The sequence below is a fragment of the Plectropomus leopardus genome, chromosome 13 (assembly GCF_008729295.1).
Source record: "Plectropomus leopardus isolate mb chromosome 13, YSFRI_Pleo_2.0, whole genome shotgun sequence".
In the NCBI taxonomy this organism is placed as follows: Eukaryota; Metazoa; Chordata; class Actinopteri; order Perciformes; family Serranidae; genus Plectropomus; species Plectropomus leopardus.
Window position 1 is genome coordinate 7,363,014 of NC_056475.1, and position 26,636 is coordinate 7,389,649.

At 37.6% G+C, this 26,636-nt stretch overlaps 1 protein-coding gene across 1 annotated transcript in view; it reads left to right on the forward strand.

The window, feature by feature from the left end:
• Nucleotides 1–3,425: 3,425 nt before the first annotated feature.
• LOC121953044 (F-BAR and double SH3 domains protein 2-like) overlaps nucleotides 3,426–26,636 on the forward strand; it is a 33,282-nt gene continuing 10,071 nt past the window's right edge. The window contains exons 1-10 of the mRNA XM_042499968.1: nucleotides 3,426–3,634; nucleotides 7,098–7,195; nucleotides 12,295–12,340; nucleotides 18,049–18,125; nucleotides 19,526–19,670; nucleotides 20,190–20,323; nucleotides 22,597–22,651; nucleotides 22,732–22,860; nucleotides 22,947–23,069; nucleotides 24,366–24,461. Coding sequence (XP_042355902.1) covers nucleotides 3,614–3,634; nucleotides 7,098–7,195; nucleotides 12,295–12,340; nucleotides 18,049–18,125; nucleotides 19,526–19,670; nucleotides 20,190–20,323; nucleotides 22,597–22,651; nucleotides 22,732–22,860; nucleotides 22,947–23,069; nucleotides 24,366–24,461 — 924 coding nt within the window. The 5' untranslated portion in view covers nucleotides 3,426–3,613. The remainder of the gene's footprint in view (nucleotides 3,635–7,097; nucleotides 7,196–12,294; nucleotides 12,341–18,048; nucleotides 18,126–19,525; nucleotides 19,671–20,189; nucleotides 20,324–22,596; nucleotides 22,652–22,731; nucleotides 22,861–22,946; nucleotides 23,070–24,365; nucleotides 24,462–26,636) is intronic.

Genomic DNA, 26,636 nt, shown 5'->3' on the forward strand with positions numbered 1-26,636 from the left:
ATTCACTGAAAAATGAAAGGAAAAAATGCAAAAAATCAGACCAGTATGAACACATTCTTATATTTTGCTTTAGCTTCTCTTAGTTAGTCAAGTATTCAAACGTGTTTGGTTGGTAATAATACCCAAATAAACCCTGCTTGTTATAGTAAATGGATATATAGAGTAACATCCTGTTGCAAATTCAGTCAAATACATACTGACCACATGAAGTTTTTGTTGAATATCCTGTACTCTCAGTCATTTTTACTATTAATTCTAATAATTCAAAAAGCACTTGCTGCCAACACTGTCTTCCCCTTTCTGTCATAATTTGCCTTTTTGATTTGTGGCGTTGCATTCAAATGTGTTATCCTCCACCCCAGCTGCACGTGTCATTCTGCAGAAATGTCCTCTAAAAAGGCACCAAGATAGTAAAACATAGCTGCAAAATCAAAAAGCTCATATTCCTGTTGTACATAATGCTACAAAGATGTTTTGCATGTAACTACCTTATCTGGACCTCTGTTAATTTCTGATTTGTCTTTGAGAATAAACCAGTCCAGGATGCCAGCACAATAACAGGCAGGGTGGCAGGAAGTTGGGCATAATTAAAGGAACACGTACAATGAAATATGGGTAGACTTATGAGCTGGAACTTGAAACAGGTTTAACATATTGTTTTAAAAGGGCAACAGAGGAAAATCAGTTCCCTTTGTGATTTTAGTTGAAACAGTTTGAGACACGTCAGTTTATGAATCTCAGAAATCTCTGAGATTTCAGAGAGCTGACAGCTGTATGCATCATGCGAACAGGAATGTAAATCTCTGGACATTGTCACTGTTATGTGACAGGAACATGAAGTTTGTGCTTAATAGATAACTGGCCTCTGATGCATAATGGTAACAGTGTAGCATATGTTATGTTCACTGATGGGCCTGTCATATCAGCTTTCTGATTAAACACATTAAGTACAGAACCATGGAGGACTCAGAACTACATATTTTTTCCTTTGGGACAAGGCCTCGAGATAATGTATTAAGCATGACCTAAAGGAACAGTTTTGGGTGAGACCGCTCTCATTTGTTTAGCACAAAACCTGGAAATAGAGGAAACAGCTAGCATGGCTCTTAAAGGATAAAAAAGCTGCGTACCAGCACCTCAAAATGTCCCCAATCAAAATGTTAAAATATTTTGTTTGTTTAATCTGTGCAGAAAACAGGAAGTAAAAAAATGTACAAATCTGCAGAGGAAGACCATGAGATGCAGTTAAAAGCTTAGGAGAATGGTAAGTGGAGCTTGAATTAAAACAAATATTAGCATTATTGAACTTGGCAACGCTGAATTTAAAGATTAAAAATACATTGATTTTATTTATGTTTACCACATTGCATTAGCTAGACATTTCCATATAGTTCAGGTAAAAGCTAAAGCTTTTTATGCACAAAACAAGGCACCAGTTGGCTTGGCAGTACTAATAAATAGTTAATTATGTTAAAATTGTGTTAAAAATTAGGACTTTTGGCTTCTTCTTTTTTTTAAAACTTCCATAAACATCAATTATCTGTAGTAAATTCTCAACTATTTGATGTAAAGAGAAAACATTTAATGGAAAAGAAAATGTATCTGTAACTGTACTTGCAAGCACAAATATTTATGGTCAATAATCCAGAATATGAGACAAAATGGAATAATGCATCAAATTCCCAGTCAGATGTTTTGCTCTCTGCACTTTCAGATGAAAACCTTTATAACTGTTTTCTAATTTTGTCCTGATCTCTGGCAAAGCTTGTGATTGAACACTGTTTTGAGTTGTAGGTGTACATGCCAAAAAAATGTCGATGCCGGGTTTATTAAGTGTGACTGACAATGTACAAAAGAGATTCATATAAATATTAAAAAAAAAACATGCAACATATGACGCTCACCATTGATCCACGTTTGCAGAGAGGAAATGGCCACTAGAGGGCCCACTGACAAAGATTGTTTATTTGTGAAGGTTGCCATTCAATCCAAAAACACATTTTAGTCTGTAAAATTGGCATACCCAAAACACAAATGACTATTTTTTTAATTTCATGTAATTTTCCCCCCGCTTTCATAATTAGTCAGTTTAAGCTCTGTAAAAATTTATAAATATCTTGTGTTTTGTAAGAACGGATTGTGGCCTCATTGAATTATTTGTCATTTAAAAATCAAAACACTTCTACTTTGAAAACCATTCTCAAAATCTGCACCTTGTTCGCCGTCTGGTTTTCTGTTTTATTTATTTTATTTCTGTTCTTGTTATTGTAGTTCTATCTTTCTCCCTAAGTTCCTCTACTTTTCATTATATTCAGATTCATACTTTAAAAAAACCTTTCAAATTCAACAAGCCAGTGATGGAGGAAGTATTTATAACCTTTACTTAAGGTAAAGTAATACCACACTTAAAATACTCTGTTACAGTTAAGAGTCTTGCATTGAAATGTTTACCTAAAAAAGTATTTCAGTATAATCCAGTATAAAATGGGCTATACTTAAAGTATTAAAAGCAAGAGTACTCAATAGCTACATAAAAATGTCCCCTGTGACTCTTTAACAAGTATATATATTTAACAAGTAAGGTAAATGAAACAGTCACATAAATGTAGTGGAGTAAAAGTACAATATCTACCTCTGAATTGTAATGGACTAAAAATAGAAAGGGGCATGAAAACAAAATACTCAAGAAGAGTACAAGTAGTGATAATAATAATAATAATAATAATAATAATAATAATAATAATAATAATTCAATCACCTAGAGTCCAAAAAGACACTAAACAAAAACTGATAGTCCAAACCACAACGATATTCTAAAGACCTTAAATTATTGCAATTGTTACATAAAATAAAATAAAGGAAAAAGCAGCAAAACTTCATATTTCACACATGTTCAGGTATACCTGTTTATTGTTTTTGGGTGTTTTTTTTTGTTTTTTAACAAACATCAAAATTTATAAGCATATGTTTCGTAGCATCCAAAAATCTTTGTAAAGTAAGGTAAATGAAACAGTCACATAAATGTAGTGGAGTAAAAGTACAATATCTACCTCTGTATTGTAATGGACTAGAATAGAAAGGGCATGAAAACAAAATACTCAAGAAGAGTACAAGTAGTGATAATAATAATAATAATAATATAATAATAATAATAATAATAATAATAATAATAATAATAATAATAATAATAGATAGGACTTAGACATCAATTTTTATAGGTATTCAAAGACGCTTTAAATAGCTTATAATACTACTCACGTACAGTACTTGAGTAAATGTACTTCGTTTACAAGCCACTACTGCGGCGAGGTTTTCCGTGTATGGATGGTCTTCTCTTATTTTGAAGATTGTGTGCGGAAGTAGTATTTTATTTTGAAAATCCGACCGGAGGTTTGTAGTTTTTATTGCTGCTAGCTTACCGCTTATATGTTTTCTGTTCCCCGGGGCCACAGTGTTTTCAACGGGACTCAACTTACTACTTACTGGACTCGCCATGGCCGCTTGACCCAGGCTGAAATACCCTTCTTCCGTTATCATTTATTCGAAACATTTGCCCAAAGTTTTTCCAGATAAACTTTCGTCTTTTGTGTAGTTTTTATGTCAAGAAACAAGGATGCAACCCCCACCGAGAAAGGTGAGTTTTCCCGTTGTAACTTAGCCGTTGAAGCTAACGTTACTTGTCTGGAAACGTTCTCGACGAAGTGGTGCATATTTAATGGTTGAAAATGTACGCTTTGTTGCTGCTCGGCTGGCGTAGACGATAAACTAACCTTTAAATTAAGTGAATATTCACTATTTTTTCATCTCAAAAGTTCAGTTTGCTTCTGCTGCTTCTTAAAATAGCAACGAATGAAGAAAAAATCGTTTAAAAAGTCCCATGTGCCCCAATTTTTAAGGAGAATAGCCCCGTTAACGTGCCCCGTTCCCTCTCGAAAGGAGAGAGACGGTCCTGCCAAAATACGTTCAAAATGTGATAGAATAAACTTTTCTCCATATCGACTTGGAAAATAACCTCACATCGTTTAAGAAATAACGTTACCGAGGTATTGGGTTACATCGGCGCACAAGTGATTCGCCAAGCAACTCTAAAGTTCAAGTAAATATCAAGTTTGTTCACACTGTGGAGCAACATTATGGCAAACAAAAGTTGAGATTTTATCCAAACGAAATTCTGTTTGCGATTTTTGTCTATGCCGATTTTGAGAGTGGATTCAGATATACTTAAAATGTGTCAAGTCAAATCATGCTCATTTAAGTGCGTTTGGTGCTATGAAAAGTAAATTGATAGTTTTTTCCATGTAGTTTGGTGCATTTTTTTTTCGTGCAGAGGAAGTTTTTGTAGAAAAGAAGAAAAACAATCATTGCCGTCGCGTATTTTTATCTAAACTCAAAATAGCATACCTAGTTTAAGGGTACACTAGTGTTTTAAGTGTTTTTATTTGAGACACACATGTAAAAATACAAATCTTAGCAGAAGTTTGCTTCTGTGTGAAAAAATGTTCATGTGGGATCATATTTCAATAACATGGCTCAGCAGCACAGAAGATTGACCATTCCTACCACAGTACGTTTTTCTGCTACAATGCTGTTAACTGGAGTCAAAATAATGCAGGTTTTGATGGGGTTTTTTTTAGTTTTAATAACAATGGTATGTGGAGTGATTTAAGATTTTGTTGTATCTTAATGTGTATTTGGACATTTGGAGAGTGAAGTAAAGAATTTTTTTTTCTGATAGTCATGGGGAAAAGTTATTTTTAAAAAGATTGATAATTTGTTAGGAATCTCATGAAGTTACATCATCTGACTCTCCAACTTCACAAGATAATATAGATAAATCATTAATCATTATCTAAGTAGAACTTCAGTTTAACAGTGGCTGCTTTGGAACTTGATGAACAAGTAGTGTATTTTAAGTTTGCATGTAACATGACCTACAATATGCAACTTCAATAACTGAATACTAATACCTAAATTGAAATGAGGAAGGAAAAAACTTCCTGTTGACAACACTCTCAGTTATCAGTATTGTGATCTAGTCACTGCACTTCCTAATTTATCTCCTGGCCAATCAAAAGCCAAGACAGACGGACTCTCACCTTGATATTGCATGGGGCTGACTTTGGCTGCCTGCTTCATGCTGTATAGACACTGAAAAGAAATAATGTTCTGGAAAATAAATAAACCTAAATCTTAACATGTTAGGATGTGTGAAGTCCAGTTTTCATTAGTTGTATAATATTGTGTTTAGAAGACAAGCATTCAAGTAGGAGCTTTTTTTTTTTACATCCTACTTGTTAAAGTTGTAGCTCTTGCACTGTATTTTAGGTCTGCAACTAATCGTTATTTACATTATCTATTAGTCTGCTATTTTTCTGATTAATAAATGATAAAAGATTACATTTTGAATTGCTTGTTTTGCTCAAAATCCAAATATATTCACAGAAAAATGCACCAGATCTTCTAAATCAATTGCGAAGCGTATTAATTGATTGGAAAAACAGTTTCTGTTTTGTTTTGTTTTTTTCATCAGACTAATTTATTAAATGACTAATTACACTGGGGATAGTTACATTTTAGGTGTCATTGGATCTCTTGGGAAAGTAATACTGTAAGTCAGCTCAGTGGTTGGCCAGTAATACCAGTCAGCTGTCTGGTTCTGACTGCCTTGTGTTACTGGCTTTGCAGCATCAAACAGATCAATTGAATTTTGTTGTTAAGTATATTTAAAACTGGCATTAGTGAAGCTATTTATCCCTTTATTGTTTACACTCACTAAAGTGTGTACTCAGACACTTAAATAGGGCCTCAACCAACAGTTATTGTTATGATCGATATATCTAATGATGGTTTTCTCAGTCAGTTTAGTAGTTTTGACTGTAAAATGCCAAAGAGCAGTGATCAGATAATATTACATTGATTGTTTTATCCAACCAACAGTACAAAACCTAAAAATGTTTAATTCAGTGTCACCTGAGACAACAGCATCAGTCTCACCCATAAGCAACATAACTAGAGAACTTTTGCAATTTTTACTTGAAAATGACTAAAATAGTTAATAGATCTGATCAGTTAACCAACTTATTGTTTTACTTTCAACATATACATAATAAACTTATTTCCTTTAAACTAATAAGAAGCCAGACTCACTGACCGCACTGTTGCACAGTGTGAGATATTCCTTTTACACCATGAACGCATGCTGTAGTTTATTTTGCCGTAATCCCAAATACTGTACACCGTCCTGCTGCCACAAACTCACCAGAGCACCAAATGTGGATTAATCTGCCTCTGAAAGTAGTCCTCAGTGTCCCCTTTAGTTTGTTAAAAACTACAGCCTCCAGCTAGGTTAGGAACTTAAACTTTGTGAGCGGTTTTAAAAGATTTACCTCTTCAGTAGGAGTAAATGGACTTTTGGCCAAGTGCCACAGAGAGAATGCAGAAGTCAGAAAGTGTTGAGACAGAATAACGCCAGCCTTACCTTTACCCTTACCCAGCTCGATAAATGAATATAAAATATAGAATGAAGTAATTGTCAATAAATCTGCTCACTATTTACTCTTTTAATTTGTAATTGTTTTGTTTGTAGAAAACTTCAGAGTCCAAGGTGATGCATTAAAAAAGGCTTGTTTTTATATGATCAATGGTCCAAAACTCAGATATTAAGTTTAGTATCATATGTGACAAAGAAATGTATGAAATCCTCATATTGTTTGGCGATTAATGTTCATTTTAGTTGCAATTATTAAACTTAAATTTGGCTCATAATTGAAACAAGAACTGAAAAAAACCTACTGACAGCATTCCCAGTTATCAGTAATGAGACCTCGTCACAGCACTTCATAATTAATCTAATCGCCAATTAGAAACCCAGGGAGTCTCACTCTCACCTTGATAATTAGCTCATTTTCACAAACATCAATTGTGAGCTCAGCTGAGTCAACACTGGCCTCTTGAGTCATTGGTCTACGTATGAAAAATATTTTAACAAAGTGAAGAAATCCTCAGTGTCTCTATTTATGAGCTTAAAAAAAGAGTAGTCATAAATCTCGAGATTTTGTCTTAACAAACTAACGTCTAATCTTTTACCCGCTCTGCAGGTCCGGGTCACCCAGGAGCTGAAACACACTCACGCAGAGCAGATGAGCAGATTACACATCAAACACCAGACAGAGTGTGACCTCCTGGAAGACCTGAGGTGAGCAGTCAGAGGTCTAACTGTAGATACGGTGGACTGCAGGGCACATTTTATATTTACTTGTTTATAAGATGACCCAGTCTATAAGGCCTTGTCTTCATGTATGCAGACATTTTTTTCCATTTGTTAAAAAAAAAAATTCTCTGGACACGGCCCTCTGTTTCCAAATAAGTGCACAAGAATTATTCCAGACACGCGGGACATCTGTAATGTTATTTATTTATTTTTATACAGCTATTTGACACCTCTTTCTTTACCTTTTATTTCTTGAACACCTTTCTGGCACACAGCTCAAGGTGCTGTGGCATAAAATCTGATTGATGCATGTGAACGGACGAGGAGGTGCATCGCTGGTTGCTGGTAGTCCGTCATTGATGTTGTTTTAGGGGCATTTTCGTTGAGGTGATGATGTTATCTCTTTGAAAACCCTAGATTTTATGTCTACATAGATGCACAGAAACTATAGATTTGAAAAATCTGCACCTCAAGGTTGATTTATAGTTGTGCATAAGCTCTACGCAAGTGGACTATGCCGCTGTGAACATTTATACTTGTGCGTTGGTGTGTCTCAGTCGCACTGCAATTACATCACCAAAATGCTAGTTGGTAGTGGGGTTCCTTTGCCCATGCGTTGAGTTTTTGTCAAGTGTGGTTAAGTTTTATCAGTTCACCTAACACACCTAAAACACACATATAACATAACTAATAGGAATTACATTAAACAAAAGCAGAAAATTTGGCTCCTAACTAATTAAAAGCTTTGTTTACGATGTGGGAAATGCTTTTCAGTTTACCAAAAAATCCAGGAGGCCTGCGTCACCACGTGTCATTGCATTTCTGGGGAGCAGCATGTCACATTACAGTGTGGATTTAATGCATAAGTAAGGAAAATATTGATTATAAAAAAATAGGCATATACGTGTGGACAAGGCCAAAGATGTCAACACTTTCTACTCATTCTGTTGGGAATGTGTTTCAGTTGTGTCCCAGAGAATAAGAGTCCTTATTCTTAAAGGCTTTTTCTCTTTTAAAACTGAAACATGAACAACACAACATTCATTACTTCTTTTAAAGCAGAACATAATTGGCGTAGCTATACAAGAAATGCCTCCCACTCTTGTTCCCTCTGTGGCAGCAAAACATGTTACAGGAGCCACCAGAAGCTCCTGTAGGTTAAATTAAGCTAACATAACACTTTAAGGGCTGACTAAAGCCAAAAGACACACTGTAAACAGACTTAAAGAAACTCATTAGTCTAGCAACATCAAGGCTGCAAACAACCCATAATACAGCACTCTGTGTATGTGGCAGGCATGTTCTGGTACTGTCTCCATTCAGACAGTTGATCTGCTTTTGTGTAAATGTAAATCTATTCATCAGATATCAAAATACGTTATTGTGTGTGTTTGTGTGTGTGTGTGTGGGGGGGGGGGTTCATTGCAGTCACTCTGATGCCGGCATAGAGTATTATCGCAAGTAAAAATAAGTATCAGCACAAGTATAGCAAATAGAAACACAGAATAAACATTAGCAAAGTATGTAAATATTAAAAAAAAATAAAATAAAGTATGTATTGTATGCTGAGAAAGAATATATACTTTATTCAAACATTGTCTCCAACAATATGTCATCATATGTTGGCCTGTATGTTGAAACAGTTAATTAAAGGTTTAGACCTGTTTATATGTATGTCAAATTAAAAGCCAAAAGTTTGTGTTTCCTCCTACTATCCTAATATGATGCAGTTTGTTTTTTTACACAGGGGGAGAATTGATTAACTCTGTTTTATCTATCTCTGACCCTTTGATTTTATACATTTAATACATATTTAAGTAAATATTTAATCTTTTTCTGGTCCTGGTGTTCTGTGATTGTTTGGCATTTCCCCCATTTGAACAACAGCAACTTTAAATCCAAAGATTAAAGTGTATTAGTGTTTAAGATTCTTGGATCAGGCTGAGTAAACGTGTAGAGACAAACAGACACTGTGTTCAGATGTGTAGGCATTTTAAAGGTTGAAAAGCCAAAAGTTGTGGTTGTGTTTTCAGCCTTAGTGTTGGGTCGAGTTGACAGCCTACTGGCTCCCCACTTCCTGTCTGTGGTTGGTGGCAGAGCTCTGAACCTCCAAACAGCTGGAAGTTAAGGTCATAGAGAGCTGCCAGATGTTCTGACTGCCCTGAATCATTCGCTGTGGGAGGCTCAGTAACATTAGTCTGCCTGAAACAATGCAAAACTGGACTGGTACATAATTCGCAGGGGTCACTCCCTGATCTTGGACAAGAAATGATTCAGCAAACTGGAAATTGCATCTGCATGTCAGCAAAGGCTCTGTTTGGAGAAAATGACAGGAAGTGAGTGTGAGGGGCAGTGGAGGAGAGGGAGCCTTGGAAATGCAGGGAAAGAGGAAGACTAAAGGAAGAGAGGGAAGCTCCCAGGAAGTCGGCCAGATTGTTTAGAGTCGGGGTGGAGCATTGCAGTCAAGTCTCGACATGTTTAATGACTTAATGATGATTTTGCAGCAGTCAAGTCTTTCCCAGGGCACTGACCTCTCTTCTTTTCTTACACTTTGGTATAATTTTAACTTGAGTTGTAGTCAACTTTGTTACTGTTAGTGTAAATCAAGCCTGAAACACCAGCACAAAAACAATATTTACTGACATGCTTTACATTTCTCAGAATATTGTATGATTTGTTTATATATATATTTGTGAAACCAGCCAAACATGTTGCATTATTTTGAACATTAGCAGTGCGTGCACTTTTTGTTGGTCTTTAAGAATCAAAATTGCTCTTGCATCAACATCTTATGAGCGTGCAGAAAGAAACCCATCAACAGGCAATCAAAGCAAGTGCCTCAGCTGCAGAAGCCTCAATAAATCTGACTACAGACTGCAAAATTGCCCCACAAAATAACTCCTTGAATGCATTAAACAACAGCGTGCAAGCACTGCTGTTAGACTTTCAGTTCAAGGAAGACTTCTGTCAGACTGTATCATTAGAAATATCCATGTTATTCACCACAGGAAGAGGAGGCAGCAGAAGGAGGAGAAGATGGGGGAAACGGCAGGGAAAATAAAAACAATCAGTGTGGACAGACAGCTGTACTTTTTTTTGTTATCATAGACCCGTGTTGGTTTTAGGGACTGGCTTGACATGAAGGAGAACAAACTGTAAATATATTTTATGATTGTGCCATTGTTATCATGCAGAGCCAGATAAACTAAATGCAAATCAAACAAAAGACAGACCGCTTAAAACGGAGGGTTACGGTTCTGTTTGTGGTCTGGAAGCAAACAAACCAAACCAAAAGATTTCTTGATAGTAGAGATTTGTTTTGTTTTTTTTTTGCATGAATTCAAAAAGTTAACCACTGTTAAATCCATCTGCCAGTTGTGAACTTTTTAGGAGCGCAGGATTTTTTTTACATCATCAATCAAAATTAGTAGCGATCACTGTGGTGTAGTGAGCTTGTATACTACTCCCTTTACTTTGGCACTTCATAAGTCCATTAAAAAAGTCTGTTGCAGTGCCTCGATATAACTGAGTGGTTGCAGCATGCCGATTCCAGCTTTGGGACCTTAAATGAATGTCCTGCCCTCCTCCCTTTCCCCTCATGTCCAGTCTGACTGAACCTTACATTTGAATTGCAGTTGCAATATTAGTCAAAAAATTGCAATTAGATTTTTCCCCCCATAATGTTCAGCCCTTAGTCCACACCAAATTAGCTAAACTGCCAGTGTGAAAGTACCCTAATGTTTAGTTCAAACTACTTGATATCGAACAATTCATGGTTTGATCCCCTCGCGTATTGTATCATAGTAGATTACCTCTGATGCTGCATTTGGGACACCTCGCAACATCCGAACGGAAAGATGAGCATATTAGAATTTTTTCCTTCTGTCGCAAAGTACGACAAACCTACATATCTTTGGACGGTATTGTTTATTTACATTCTTATTTATGGAATTTGATCGTAAGCACCTCCTTCCCGATGACATTATGCATGTCGTGAAAGATGACTGTTTGTTCGGGGACCAGCGTGTTGTCTGTTATGTCTCTCAGTGAGCAAGGCAAGAATATATCTCTAATAGCCTAATCTGACACAGTGATCATCTTAACAGACAAAAATATTGCGTAGTCTGAACCTTGCAGTCTGTCGCAAACACCTTTTTAGTAAGCTTCTATTAAATAATTTGAGTATTTTCATAATTTTCAATTATGATGTTCCAGGGATTTTAAAGATGCAAAGAAATTACTTTTTTAAAGTGCTGTAGTGCACAACTGGACAGTTTTTCAGTTGGAAGTGAATGTTGGATGGCACAGACCACCACACAGTGGCAGACTGTAAGAAATATCAGGACCACAACCATGTTATATTTGGCAAAGGAAACTGTGTTTAAGGGGGGCAGAAACATACCACTGGACCATGTTGGCTCTCTGGTACATGTGTGTTTGAAATCTGTGTTGGCTTCATTGGTTGCAGTCATTCTGTTCAACTTCAGATCTGCATTGTAGTAGCTGCTACTTAATTTAACTCTTTTGAGAAAGAGTCACTTTTACTTTGATTGTGATTAGACGTGAAAAAAAAGTGCAATTGCAGTTATCTGGGAGAGAAATATATTGATTAGGGGTACAACGATTCTCCAAGACAAACAGGCTCTCCAGGAAAATACAAAGGCTGGAGGCAGAGAGATTTTTTAAAAAACTGTCATATCATTTTCATACATTCAACATTGTCTTATTACTTTGGCAAGACATCGCCAAAAAGATGATGCATTATACGAATCAGAATTTTCTCTTTTGTTATATTATACATCGGCATAATCCCAGGTGTATTAATTTTAAAATATTTGTGACTGCACGCAATAAAGCCAACACAGCAGAAATGGCTGCAGAATAAACCCAACTTAACTTATGATGTCTTAGTCTAATACTATCAATGAAATATGTTTTTAATGGAGAAACCTTTTACCTTACTGGAAAAATATGTCCTAACTATATCTGTGAGTATATTAAAACTGTTTTTATTTTGTTTTTGTTTGACGTATATGTCATTATAAGATGGTATCATTGACATTTACTCTTTGTCATCTCTGCAGGACTTTTAGCCAAAAGAGGGCAGCTGTTGAGCGTGACTACGCCCAGGTAAGTAAATCTCAACTTTTTCTCGTCTTTCACAGTGCTACTGATGCTCGTTAACATCATCGTTACCCTGCCTTCTCATTTGTGTTGCTAAAAATGCATTTCAATTTTATGATACTGTCCTCCAAAAACACCATATGACAAGTCTGGGTTGAGGATGTGGTCCTAAGGAAGCTCTTTGTTCTCATGTGGCCAGATAGCTCATGAATGGTAACCAGCCACAGAAAAAACACCACAACAGAAAGAGAGAAACAACATCCAGTAGTGATCCACTGGCTCGTTTCCTCCTCGCTGTGTTGTTTTTGCCCGCAGCTTCCTGGAGACGTCAATCGCCCGCCTGAAAAATCCCTTCTTGCCTCTTTGGCTGTGTTCAGGTTTTGCAGCCCTGTGAGGAATGTCCACCACCACTGTGAAGAGAGGGGCATGTCTGTAGTTATCCAACCAGCCACCTTACATGTCTGTTTGCCCATTTGCATCTGGACCTGAGGGAGGTTCATAAAGGTGTCTCAGAGAAGCAGCGCTTGTTGTCAGAGGCCTGTTTTAAATGAGTGAAACAAACTGAACCAGGTTTCATAGCAGCAGTGTATTGGATTTAGTGGCATCTTCTGGTGAGGATTGCAGATTACAACCAGCTGAAACTTCTCAGTTCTAGCTTGAACTCCTCATGAGAATTCCTTTAGTGTTCAATGTTCAGGAGGTTTTTATTTGGAGCTGAATTATCTGCAGAGGTCTCCTCCTCTCCAAAAAAATGGACCAGCGGATTAAATCTGGTAAATACACAGAATAAAGCTGTGTCGCGTCCCAAATCAGTCTTTTTCCGATTATGTTTGGCTCGTCTTGGAGGGGCTGCGAATTATTGTGGCAGACGCAAAAAAATGAATGGACCTATCTAGAACCAGCATTTGGTTTGCCTGTTTTGGGCTACAATAGAAACATGCAGGTGCAACATGGCAATATCTACAGATGAGTCCCCACTACCTGTGATAGAAACGGCTCATAGTAAGGTAACAGAAACACAACAATACTCATTTTCAGGTGATTATACACTAATGAAAACATACATATTATGTTATATTCCATTTCTGCCAGTAGATGCCCCTATATCCTACACACTGGACCTTTAAGTACAATTTTGAGGTATTTTATTTGAGTCTTCTTTTCATGACACTTTTTATCTACTCTCCGCTTCACACTGGGTGCGCTGCATATTTACACTTAGCATCTATTCTGCGCTTAGTGCTCCATGTCTTTTGCGGCCGCGGGTTCGAGTATGGCCTCAGTCCTTTGCCACATGTCATCTCCTCTCTCACCACCTTTCACACTGTCACTGTCTTATCCTATAAAGGCAAAATATCTGCAGCCGCTGATCAGTGTCACCTCACATTATATCGTCTCTGAAGAAAGAAGGAGAAGTAGGAGTACTACAAAAGAACTTCAGAGTAAAAAACGTGTTATTTAATTGATCCAGCAAAATAATGTTTCTGTAATTGTCACCATCGGTTGAACCAGAGCAGCAGAAAGTCTTTGAGTTCATTTTTTTGTGGTACACTTCCTCCTGAATAAATTCCTGATTGGAATTGTGAGCATGTGTTTGGCAGCTGAAACATCAATGTAGTTATCAGGTCTCTGCTGTATTGGCACATTTTTAGGAACAAGGAAACTTGCATCATGTAAAGGGTATTAAACTATGATGAGATTATTTTATTTACATGTATTTCAATGTTTCATTAATGTGTTGAGAATTTGAAAAAGAAAAGTCAAACTGAGGCATGTTTGTATCTAGTGGAGGGTCAAGATTCAGCCTGCAGGCGAGCTTTTCTAACCCTGTGCATGTGTGTTTTATTGGATATGCATGCCCAAGTTATACCATTGTTTTGAAAGTCAGATTTGCGTCAGATCCGAGCAATGCAACACAGCTCTGTCTTCCCACACTTAGTCATTATCAAATCTGGATGTATTTGGTTCATTTTAATGTATTTCAGTATAGTTTCATCAGATCGATTCAATCAGATCTCAGGCCCCTTCAGGGGGTTCTCCAAGTTTTAAAGACTGAGTACCGGTTTAGGGAGCCAGCATATGATTGACGGCCGCAAAGGAACATATAAAACAAAATGTGTTTTACATCTTACTCATATGAAACTGCCAAGGTCTCCACTGATATTGCTAATTTCAGCTAACAGTATTGATGACAGAATCTTATCCTACGACACTTGTGATGTGCCATGAATTACCTTTTTAAACTGTCAGGCGCTTGTTAGGGGATGATGTTTTATGAAGTGGCCCAGTAGTGTATTTAATGTAAGACATAGTAATGGACAGCAAATAATTAAAATACATTACCTGCACGGGGCGGTACTTTTTTTTTTTTTTTTTTGCACATTGCACTGCTGCTACAGAGGTGCTACCTCGGCAAGCGATTTGAGTAACTGGATCACAATTTCATCAATTTCATACACTTTACACACATTTAGTGCAGTCCACTTGTGATCGAGTCTCCCAAGGCGAGTGTTAATACCAGCTATAAACAATCTCTTAGAGTTAAACGTTTCCCTTTTCTTACTGGATATAAAATAACTTTTTATTGGAGTCCTAAAAAGCAGTACATCAGGGATACTCAACTTGCTGGTAGACTGACAGGAGGCCAGGGGCAAGTCAAAGCAGCCCCAAAGCAGCCCCATGCATGTTTCTAGGATTTTAAGACATTTCTGGCATTTTAGGACGTTTCTAGGATTTCAGGAGATTAGGCGCTTACCTTGGACCTCTTTCGGGTAGTGCGGGGGATCCTCAACTGTTACTATTTTGATAAGCAAGCTCAGTTTTGGTGCTGTTTTATGCACTCTGGCACCTTACATATGCTAAAAGCACAACAACAATTCCCAGTGTGAATCACTTTATTTTTTATTGTGAATTAGAAAATGGTTGGAAGACGTGGGCCGCAAGTTAAGTATCACTGCAGAACATCAATGAAAATGAGTAGGGGGGATTGGATATGGACTTAGTGCTGTGACAATAGTTATTAGAGGTTGGCAAAATTATGATACATACCTTTAGAGCTATAATTATTAGTCAGTTGACAGACATTTTTTCACCAGATATTTGAATAATCGATTAATTGAACAAATGCCAAACCATTTGCTGTTGCCAGCTTCTAAAATTTGTTTATTTTCTTCTTTTCTCTGTTGTAACGTCATGATACATTGAATATATCTGGGTTTTAGACTGTTGATTGGACAAAACAAGAAATTTCAAAGAGAAAACATTTACTTTATTTATTGGAAAAAAAGTAAATCAGTTGTTACTTGCAGCCATAAAATAAAGAAAATGTCCTCATTATGGGCCTCAGTTTGAAAGGTGTTCTCTGTGTCAGGGTTGTGCTGCCTGTTAGTTATGTGATCAATTAGACACCCGCTGCCAATAGTTGAATCAAAGTGGGTCAGAGTGTCTCTGGAACACTTCTCCCCCTTTGGTTACACCCCCCTCTCCCCTCTTGTTATTTATTTTCTTCAAATCTCTTCTCTTTAGGGTCTCTTACACCTGCAAGCTGCTTTAGACATTAGCCGATTGCTATTCAAATCACACAGTTGTGATAAAATGTCCTCCTCTGTGTGGCTCTTCCTCTGCCTCGTCCTCGCATCCCCTCCTCCTCCCCTTCGGTTGTTCCCATCACACTATTCAGGCGTGTCCGCTAGGCTAGCCCAGTCTCTATCTGAATCCCACAATGGCTGGGTTTGTAGCGGCTTTGAAGCTTTGGCACCAAGATCACCAAGACCAACGAGTTCGGAGCCGAGGCCTAGCCTGCCTCAGGACTGCATGACAGGGCTGGTCTTTTCACAGTGGACAGAGGAAGGATAGATGGGCTCATTTCCTTGATGGACACTCATTGGGGCCTAATGCACAAAACACATGAATGAGCAAAACACATTTTAAAAAGTGGTGTCTCTTTTTAATATCAAGTGGAAAGCCAGCTTGTATCTGGAACCAGTTTAAGTCCTGCTAAATTCTTTGAATTATATGTAGAGCTGTACCCAACTGAAATTTATGCCAATCCAATCAGACTTGGCTGGCAAATACGAATATTTGATGGTTCATTTTGTTCTGGTTATTGTGAAACCTGTTTACATGCAATCTCATTTCTGCTGGTTCCCCTGCTGCAGCATTACAGAAGCTCAAACGCAGTGAACTTATGCGATACTTTGATATTTTAAAGCGATTTCCCAATCATCCTTAAAAAGTCTTAAAAGACATTGAGTTCATTAATCTAAAAATAAGGTTTTAATTGGTAGTTAAATGTATGAAATCAATCTTTCAAAAGTCTTAAAAATGCTAGACGGGGGAAGTAGGATTTTCAATTGTTTTTTTCTTTACTGCCTCTTACATTAATGTCACCTAGATCAGGATAGTGGAACCAGTGTGCTCACATAATGTGCAATGTGGAAGTGTAATGAAAACTGGCCATTTGATCAAAATTTTGCGACTAACACCAGTATACAAGGCAATGTGTACAAGGTTCAGTGTATTTTATGTAAAAGGTTTTTCAAACATCAAACCGTCCAATTATATCCTAAAAATAATCATGTTTTATGTTATAATAATCATTTGGGCAAAACTTCCCCTAACCCCCTAACTGATTCATGTTTATCTTTCTTCAATTTTGGTTTTTAGAAAATCAGTGTCAAATTTCATTCCAAGTGACAGAAGTCTTAAAGTCTGAAATCTAACATGTTTTAAGCTGTAGGAACCCTGTGTACTACAATGGTTTAGTACTGCACTTGTGTAAAATTGTGTACCTACCAAAAGACAGAATTTTGCTGAAATATCGTAACTTTTAGTCTCTAGAACTAGTCTAGCTCCAGAAATGCTGGATCTTACAACTCCTGTAATGCAGCACAATAGCATGGTGAACAACCACATCTTTGAAACACCACACTGTCAGTTAGTTTCCTAATTTTGTTGTTCTCTTCATTGTGGTTTAAGATAAATTATTATGGTGATGATTACTTTGTTCTAACTTGTTTTAAATGTGACAGACTTAACCCAAACAAATTGGGTCAATTTAGCCAATTAGCTGTAGCTTTTATGAGTGTTTCTAGCCAGCAGCATAGTTGTTAAATCCCACTTAGATCATCTGCACGCTGCAAAAAATATTCCTGCTCTTTCCATCAGTTTGTTCTGGTTACATTTCTCTGACATACCAAACATGCTCTTAGAAACACCAGAGATATCCTCCTCACTCTTTTTTTATGTTTACTCTGTCCTGCTATTTCAGTTCTTCAAAGGTAAACCTCACTGTTGGCCCGAGGCGGAGGAACCTAATATATCTCCAGGGGTGAATGTGGTCTGAATAAATTACATTTTTCTTACCAAAAATTGAGCATAAAACCAGCAAGCGAGCCAGCCTCTAGACTCTGGTCAGCAGGTGAACGAGTCCATGCAGTGCTGAATCATACTGAAATCTGAAAGTGTTTTTTGAATGAGCGTGGATTTTAAGTTAGTGTTGTGTATCTAGGAAAAGTTATTTTTTACTGACTTTGCTCTTTTTGAGAAAAAGTGTCTGCTCATGTCGACATTCTCTGTTTGCCTGGTGGTTTATAGGACAAGGTCAGAGGGGGTCGCAGTCTTCAGAGTATGTCCTATGTGAAGATGAGACGCAGGAAATGTGTTTTGGTGTCAAAGGTGAAAGGTCATCCATGTTTTTGCTTCTTCTCTTCCAGGCTCTCCAGAAGTTGGCAAATCAGTATCTAAAGAGGGAATGGCCGGACAGTCAGACAGAAGAACAGGCAGACCACAGGTAACATTTTCTCCACGATGGGTTAATGATGTCGATCCGGCCTGTCTTCTTGAATTATAAATTTTTCCTTAAAATAATTTGTGTTTCTGTTAGGACAAATGATTATTGTATTATGTGTTCCAAATAAAGCTGCACAAATTTGGTCAAAATGAGAATCACATTATTTTCTATCCAAATTTGACATCAGGATTTTCTTGCACAATTCTTAGGTATGAACTATTTTTTTACATTTTTTTTAGTCAGTGAATTCCTTTTTAACTGGTCGCTGGTTAATGGTCTCTGCATGTGGTGGAAGAGTGTGCTGCTGAATGCAGACCATGATTGAAATTGAATTAAATGGGTGTACTTTTAACCAAAACACACCATAATTATGTTTATTACTTTTTAAGGGCCCTAACACACCAAGCCGACAGTCAGTCTTTGATCGATGTCAGGCTGACCGCGATCATCTCTTGTCTTAGTTTTTGGTTGTTTTTTGCAGTGTGTTCTGCACTATTGGCACTAGTCAGCCATGGTCTGCTTTTTTTCAATCAATGTTCAACGTCAGAGAGAAAAATCATTCTTAGGTCAGTGCACCATAAGAGAAACCAAAGTTAGGAAAGCAAACAAACTACTTAAGCCAAGATATATGTATATATTTGGTAAGATTCTTATTTTAAGCCATTGAGCTCTTTAGCAAAAATTGTTCATTATTGTTTGTATTATTGTTCTCTAGCGCACTGTAAAATTGTTTTTTCAACATTTGGTTGTGTTGTTAATGTGCCAACTGGCCTACTAGCGTCACAAATCCGTCCTGTCAGTCCTCCAGTTTCCCTTTTTGGTAGATGAATACAGACGTGTATGGCATGTTGGTATGGAAACATGTTTCCTCTCACTGAGGTGCATAACTTTTGTGCTAGTTGGCTGTTAGCTGTAGTCTTTGCAGTGTGTTCATGTGTAACTCTTTGGTTGAGACACAGGCAACGCGAGGCAACACTACAGTCGGCCTTTGTTGCTGCCAGTTCTTTGATGTCCGTTTGGTGTGTCAGGGCTTTTATGTGTACAAACCCCCAAATTAGTTCACTTTTAGAAGGTATGCCTTTTAAATTGAAGTTGTACAAAAAATTCCCCAAATTCCAGAGCTTAATTTATCTTGGAAATGTTCCCAAACCCCAGTTGTAACGCATACTTGTTTCTTGAAGCAGCTTTGAAATAAACTAGAAGCATTTGTTTTGATGCAGCGGATCTCCCTGTTGATGGAAACACAGCCTGAATGGACATTGTGATCTAATTATATGACTCATGCAGCTCGAGCTTCAAAATGATCATTTGGCCACAAGAAACTAAGATACAGCAACAAAAGTGATTCTTGAATGTGTGAAATAATCTGTATGTATTTGTGTTTATATTTTTGTTTTTAGGAACATGTATTGTGTATGGAGGGCCTATTTGGAGGGCACAGTCCAGGTCACCCAGTCCAGAATCAGTGCCTGTGATAACTACAAAGTCCAGGTCGCAGATCCAGCCAAGACGGCCAGACTGCAGAAGGAACAGCAGCTGAGGAAGGTAATACAGGCCAACTTTATAACTCTGCTTGAAACATGTTCTTTGTCCTCTGGTCAGTGTCATTTCAAATCATTTCCAGTTGGAACTTTATATAAACAACCAGCGTCATACTGATAAACAGTGCAATAAATAATCTGCTGAATGAGGGCAGAAGTCACACCAGTTCTTAATGACTGCCGTCAGCTCAGTATCTGTCCCTCTCTGATGTGGCGCGCTGTACGTCATGAGGTGAAGCATATTTCCTGAGTCTGCCTTGACTCGGTGCTGAAATTTAACGCTGGTTTCTGCTGGACACGTTCCACTGCCTGCAGCCCACAATGCTGCTCTTGTTTGCACTCGCCTTTTAGGAGATATAACTCCTGTATCCCACACGGCACCATGACATGACTCACCACGTGTTCTGTCGATATTTTTGGATGGAATTTGCATATTTTTCAGATGATGAGAGGTTGGAATAATAATTTGCATAAATGTAAAGTTTTTTTGTCTTTGTGTGTCTCCATTCTGTCCGTCCTCCAGTGTATTGAACAGCTGACGGTGGTTCAAGTTGAGCTGCAGGAGTCAGTGAAGGAGCTCACCAAGAGCAGGAAGAAATACCAGGAGGCTGAGACGATGGCACAGGCTGTCCGAGAGAAGGCAGAGCTGGACGCCAAGTATGGGCCAAACTACTCTTGTATCATTGGTAGATTATAGAGCTCTTATTTACATTCAGTGTTGGGCTTGTTACTCAGAATATGTCATTTAGGACTCATTACTCATTATACTTTTAAAAAGTATAGGTATTATTTTACTTATTACTCCATGGAAGTGATTGATTGTTGGATTTCAAGTAATTTATTTTTGGTAATTTATTTACTTGTCACTGGGAAAAGTAATATTATTACTGTAATGCATTACTCATAGAGCGTTACTGCCCAACACTGATCCAGACATAAAAATAACTCTTTGCTTTTAAATTTCATCCACTCTGTCTCCCTCACTGAAAAATCCAGAATCTATAACTATGCAAATGTTTTTAATTTTAAAAGTTTAACTGCTGGACACAAGATGTCTCCTACTTCACTGAAAAGTTATCTGCACAAGTTTCCACATCACACTTTTGCAAGTTGCATTCTGGACCTTAATTGGTCTCGAAAATATTTGTGATGTCCCAAATCATGCCTGGACGTCTTCGTCTTGAGGTGAACACAGACAAACTTTACTGCTTCAGCAGAGGAATGCGAAAACAGTCAGCAGGCTAATCAATAATGAAAACAGGCGTTAGTTGCCGCCCAACAAACACCCAATATTCAGGCTTGAGGGAGCTGTCTCTTCTCAACACTATCCTGGCACAACATGAACGGCTGGCACTTGACTCACCACATTGCAGACATTTTTCTGCCCATCAGGAGAGTTTATTATTGAGTTGAGGCACTGCTCTGATAAGCTCAGCGCTTATTCTAATACTACAAATACTACTTTCTTCTACACACATGCATTCTTCTGATGTCTGGAAAGTGGATTGAGTTCATTGAGGTGAACTAAAGAAGTAAAGTTGGATAATTTAATCTCTGTGGTGATGTACTCACAAATGCTTACATGCTGCAACTTTTTTGCCAAATAACTGCACTAACCACATCAGTGTCGCAAGCTGCAGTTGCTCCCATTTCAATCAGTGTGTTTACATCAAGGGGACAGTTTTTCCTCTTACTTATAGTGCTATTAATGAAAGATTGTTTTGATAAGAGTCGCTGAGTGTTGGAGTTACAGGCAGGAGGGATGTCTGCCCTCTTTCCACTATAATAGAACGAGATGGCACACCCTTTCAGCCTTCATTTGGAAGAATGGCCTGCTTATTTTAACTAGTGAAAGAAGCTTCTGACATCTATTGTCATTTTTCACATGCCACTATGTCAGAGCAGAAAGACAGATCTTTTCCCCACAGTGTGAATGTGTCCAGTTCAAATGTTCAGTGTTTTGTGTTGGGAACGGGCTCATGATGAATTTAAGAGGCTACTTTACTTTTTGATTTTAGTTGAGTTATTTTAAACAGCAGAACGCATGGCTCCATGCATTTATGTCTCTCTTAATTCATGCACATACATACATGCAAAAAGCAAATTAGAAACCTGGTTATTTGATAAGGAAATGAGTATTCTCCAGGAGAAATGTAGCAGAAGTCAGAATACTGTGATCCAGGTCTCTCATTTACATGACATTTAAGAAATCTGATTTTCCTGGCTACTTCAATGTCTTTTCAGCATAACCTGATGTTGTTAAAGCCTTATGTGAACTGCTAGCCCGCTTTCCCTCTGGCTTCTCTTTCCCCTCAGTTGGAGGGAGTAAATAATAAATACAACCAGTAGGATTACAGTACACGTTAACTTGACAGTATCAGCTATTCATCTCAAGTCAGTTCTACATTTTTCGTTTCTTTTCGATCCCTTTTTAAAACGTTCCCTTATTGGAAAGTGTTTTTGAGTATCTCATATGTTGCTGGGTTTTATCAGCCCTCTCTTATTTTATTTTATGTGTTGTTTTTTTTTAACTTTATTTTATCCCCTGGTGTTGTTTGTTTTTATGATCCTTCCGTTGTTATCTGCTGTTTCATCTGTAAAGCACTTTGAAACCTTAGTGTTATATAAATGAATATTTTATCATACATTTGAGCCAAATCAACAATATTACCACCCTTTAAAGCACCAAAAGAGTATATTGAAACAACAGTTAAATGATGCCATATTTTACATAAAATAAAAACCTAATATGCCTTTCGTTCAAGAATTTGTTGAATTTGCTGATTACATGAAAAAGAAATAAACGTGAAATTGAGACATGCAGTATGCTGTTCATGTGCAAAACAAACAACTAAAAGAAGTTTCACAGTGCTGTTGATACGGTCACTGTTATTGTCATTAATTCAAACGTTGTCTTTTCTTCTGCTCAGGTCCAAATTAAGTCTTTTCCAGTCCAGATCCAGTCTTCAGAGGGCAAGCGTAAAGGTAGGAAATCTCTACATCACAAATAAAAAGCTTTCCTTTTTTAAACATTTTAATCAGCAGCGTGAACTTTTACCTTCCAGCTGAAAGCCAAGAGGAGCGAGTGCAACTCCAAAGCCACCCACGCCAGAAACGACTACCTTCTAACATTAGCCGCCGCTAATGCCCACCAGCAACGCTACTACGACACAGACCTCATGGACTGCATCAAGGTGAGCACGCACAGTCTGAATGAGTGAGTGTGTGATGGGAGGTGGACATGTACTGTAAACCTGAAAGTGAATGTATTTGTCTGCAGGTCTTAGATGGCCGAATCTATGAGCAGGTAAAAGATTACCTGGTGTCACTGTGTCAGACGGAGCTGGAGAGTTATCAGACTGTCCACGACACCTTCAACCACCTCTTAAACAGCTCAAATGCGGTACGTGTTCAAACCTAATGGACTACCAGTATTTCTCTTGTTTGTGTTCATTCTTGCTGATGTCAGTCTACAAGATTTTACCCAGATTATCCGTTTTACCGATCCTTATGATGAGTTGAGAACATCTCAAACACATCAGTATCCCTCAGTGTCTTTGAGGAGCTGAATTCTGCTGTCTCGCCGCCTGCTAATTAAGTTAAAGGTTTGAGTTACCGGCGGCTCCTCAGTTACATGCTCTCGAGCCGCCGTCAGCCTCTTCAAGTCCTGTTTGTTCAGGTCATCTTGCCTCTGAGTAGCTGAATTTTGTTTCTGCTCAGGCCAGATTATGAACAAATTATTCAAGAGAGGGAGGCAGCAGATTTCAAAAGAGCTCACTTCTCAGCGCATCAAGTCACCTGGAACAGATCTAATGTATGCTCTGTGTAAGGTGACGTTTAGATTTGACTAGATGCAGCACTCATTATGAATATGTTTGATTCTTTGATGTGTTGTTTTTTTGTGGTCTTAACATTGTGTCAAGATCTATTTCACTGTGCAGCATCTAAAAACTAAATAAATGCTCCACTTATGGAGGCTTTTAAATCTTGCAGTTTAACTTTAATTTTACAGATAAAATTACATTAAACTGCCATCTCATACCGATTATTACTTTTAATCAGCCCTACCTTTGCATTCTCTTTATGTAGTGAACCAAGCCCCTTTTAAAATGTATTGTGTATCTTTAAAACTTGGTGGAATATCTACTAGCTTTATGCAGCTGGTGATGATCCACATAACATTTGCTACAAATTAGACCTGAAGTTTATGAAAAATGTCAAAAATGTGTTTGTTTGGGTTTTTTCATTAAAAATCGGGGACTTAAACGGTTCTTGGGGCTTTTTTGCAGGGCACATTGAGGTGGACTTGTGTGCATGGTTTTTTAATTATAGCGTCCCCGTCAGGCCAACTGGACTCATATTTGTTGAGCGGCGTATGGTCACAACTTTTAGTCACTGCAGAAAATTTCAGTTGTCTACTATCTACCATCTCATGGGATTTTACAAAAATATCAAGGAAGAAAAATACTAAATCAGTACAAAAAAAAAAGTGTTTCAGGTCTTTGAGCTTGAACTCACTGATGAAGAAACAGTGAGTAGCATATCAAGTTAAAGGCAAAAAGTTGAATAAAAAATCATCCACGACAAAATCTTTATCTTGAATTTTTGTGCCTATATAGAGTAACTGCAGAACTGTGCTTCATTTCTGGCTAAACTTAATATGTATTTTGTTTTCTTCCCTTTAAACACGTATATGTAGGTTCTGCAGGACTTTCACCAGCAGCTGTTTGTACAGAAGAACCTCATGTTTCAGCAAGCCCCGGATTTTGTGTACCAGCCCAGCGAGTCAGATACGGTATGTACGCAGATGTGTTCCTTTTTTTGTCTTTCTTCTGATCCCCAGGCTTCAGCTGAGACCTTTTGGTTACACAGTAAAAATTGCTTGACATTAATTGTCTCCACTGTCTATGACTGTGGTTATAAGGACATGAATAACCCGTTTGAGGCTTGTTCTGGTTATGATTATATTCAGCATATGGTGTTTACATGTTCACAGAGAAATAAGGTTATTTACATTCTGCGTATACACCCCAGTTTCTTTCAGAGTTCTCCAGCAAGCATATTCAGGAGTCTCATAAAAGGAATATGATGTTTACATGCTCAAACACATACTCCAAAAACCTGATCATAAATGAGTAATTTGTGTCCATGTAAACACACTGTATGCTGCACCAGACACTAATGGCAACAACACACTTGTTAGAATAGACCGTTTATAACTGAGATACAATCTCTGCCACCTCAGACTGCACAAATGCACTAAAATGTCAAAACCTGATTGGTGAACCCAAATGTGGGTCATCACTTGTTGTAAAATATTGCACAACTTACAAAAGGTGCTTACTCTGTCAGGGAGGACAGCAGCTATGATACTTGGTCCCACTGAAAAAAGTATCAAAACATCTATAGAAACATTGTTCAAAACAATCCTGCAGTATAAAACACCTCTCCAAGTTCCTCTGTTTGGTCACTATGTTATAACCACTCATAACACCACTGTCTAACTCTGAATAGTTTTTTTTAAGTCCTGTTTTTGGATTACTAATTACCTTTTGATATGATGACATCCTATAAAAAATGATGTGGGGAAACAAAAAATATTATTACATAAAGAAAAGTCAGTGATAAAATGAACGTAATTTTGTGCAAAACAAATATGCTTACTTTGCATTACAACGATCACCTCACGGCCACTTAGGGTTGTCTTGCAATGCTTTTAGGAGGGTCCCAACTCCAGATAAAAAAGTACAGTTAAAACAAAATGGAGAAGTTGGGTCAGTGGTGCAATCTGTCAGAAGCTCAACGGATGACCGTTTAATTCGTTCAGACTACGTGCCAAAACCAGCTCAAGTGGAACAAGTAGTTCATGGACGTCCTGATGGCTGAGTGGGTCAAAATGTGTGGCAGATGGCTTCAATACCTGCTGGATTCAGCTAAAGATGATGTCACATGTCGGTTGATCCAACACTTTGGTCCAAACTGAAATATATCTACATTTATCAGATAGATTGCCATGAAATATTTTGCGCAACCATGGTCTCCAGGGGATTAAATCCACGTTTTCTAGAATGCCACCAGCAGATCAAGTTTTTACTTGTCCAGTGATGTATCTTGACATCTACTTGGTGGATTAGCACAACATTTGCGACACATTTATCCTCCGCAGAGGAAGAATACTGCTCTCTCTGTTGAGTTTTCATTTAGCGCCACAATGAGTTTCATATTTGTGGTTTTAAGTGAAATGTCTCGACAACTTTTGGATTAGTTGCTATGACATTTTTTGTACAAACATTCATGTCTTTTTGGATGAATTGTAACAACTGTGGTGATTGGTTAACTTTTCATCTAGTGCCATCATCAGGTCAGCTGTTTTAGTTTTTGTGGTTTATGACAAAATCTGCATGACTAATAACATTCCTGTTAGATGCAGCTTCACACCTCTACTCTGCAGCAAAGCAGAAAAGCCATAAAATTATCTTTGCAATTATTGGTCTCTATTGTTGGTTGGCAATGAACAAAGATTATTTCCCACTTTGGGTTCTTGTTTGTATCTTTTTATGACACTATTTGCGGAAGTCGTTCACCATTTATTATCTCATCCTGTGTTAGAATTTGGAAGAGATAGATGAAGCTGCCTCAGGGATTACCCCTACTTTTGATTGTATCATAGCCTTCTACTAACCTGTTAGAAAGACACCACAAACAACTTTGTGGAAGAATATATGCGCTATATAATAAGGTTTTCCATTTAAGTTGTTCCTGGAAAGTGCTGCTGTATACAGTGTACACTTGTCTTAGTTCTCTGACTCCTCCTGTCTACAAATACATTTCTTGTTTTAGGCCTCCCCAGAAAATCTGACATAAAAGTGCAATAAATGCTACTTATCCAAATGTTGGTCAGTTATAAAACTCTATATGAAAATGAATATATGTAGAGTTAACAGGTAAATATATGTTTATGTCTGCAGGG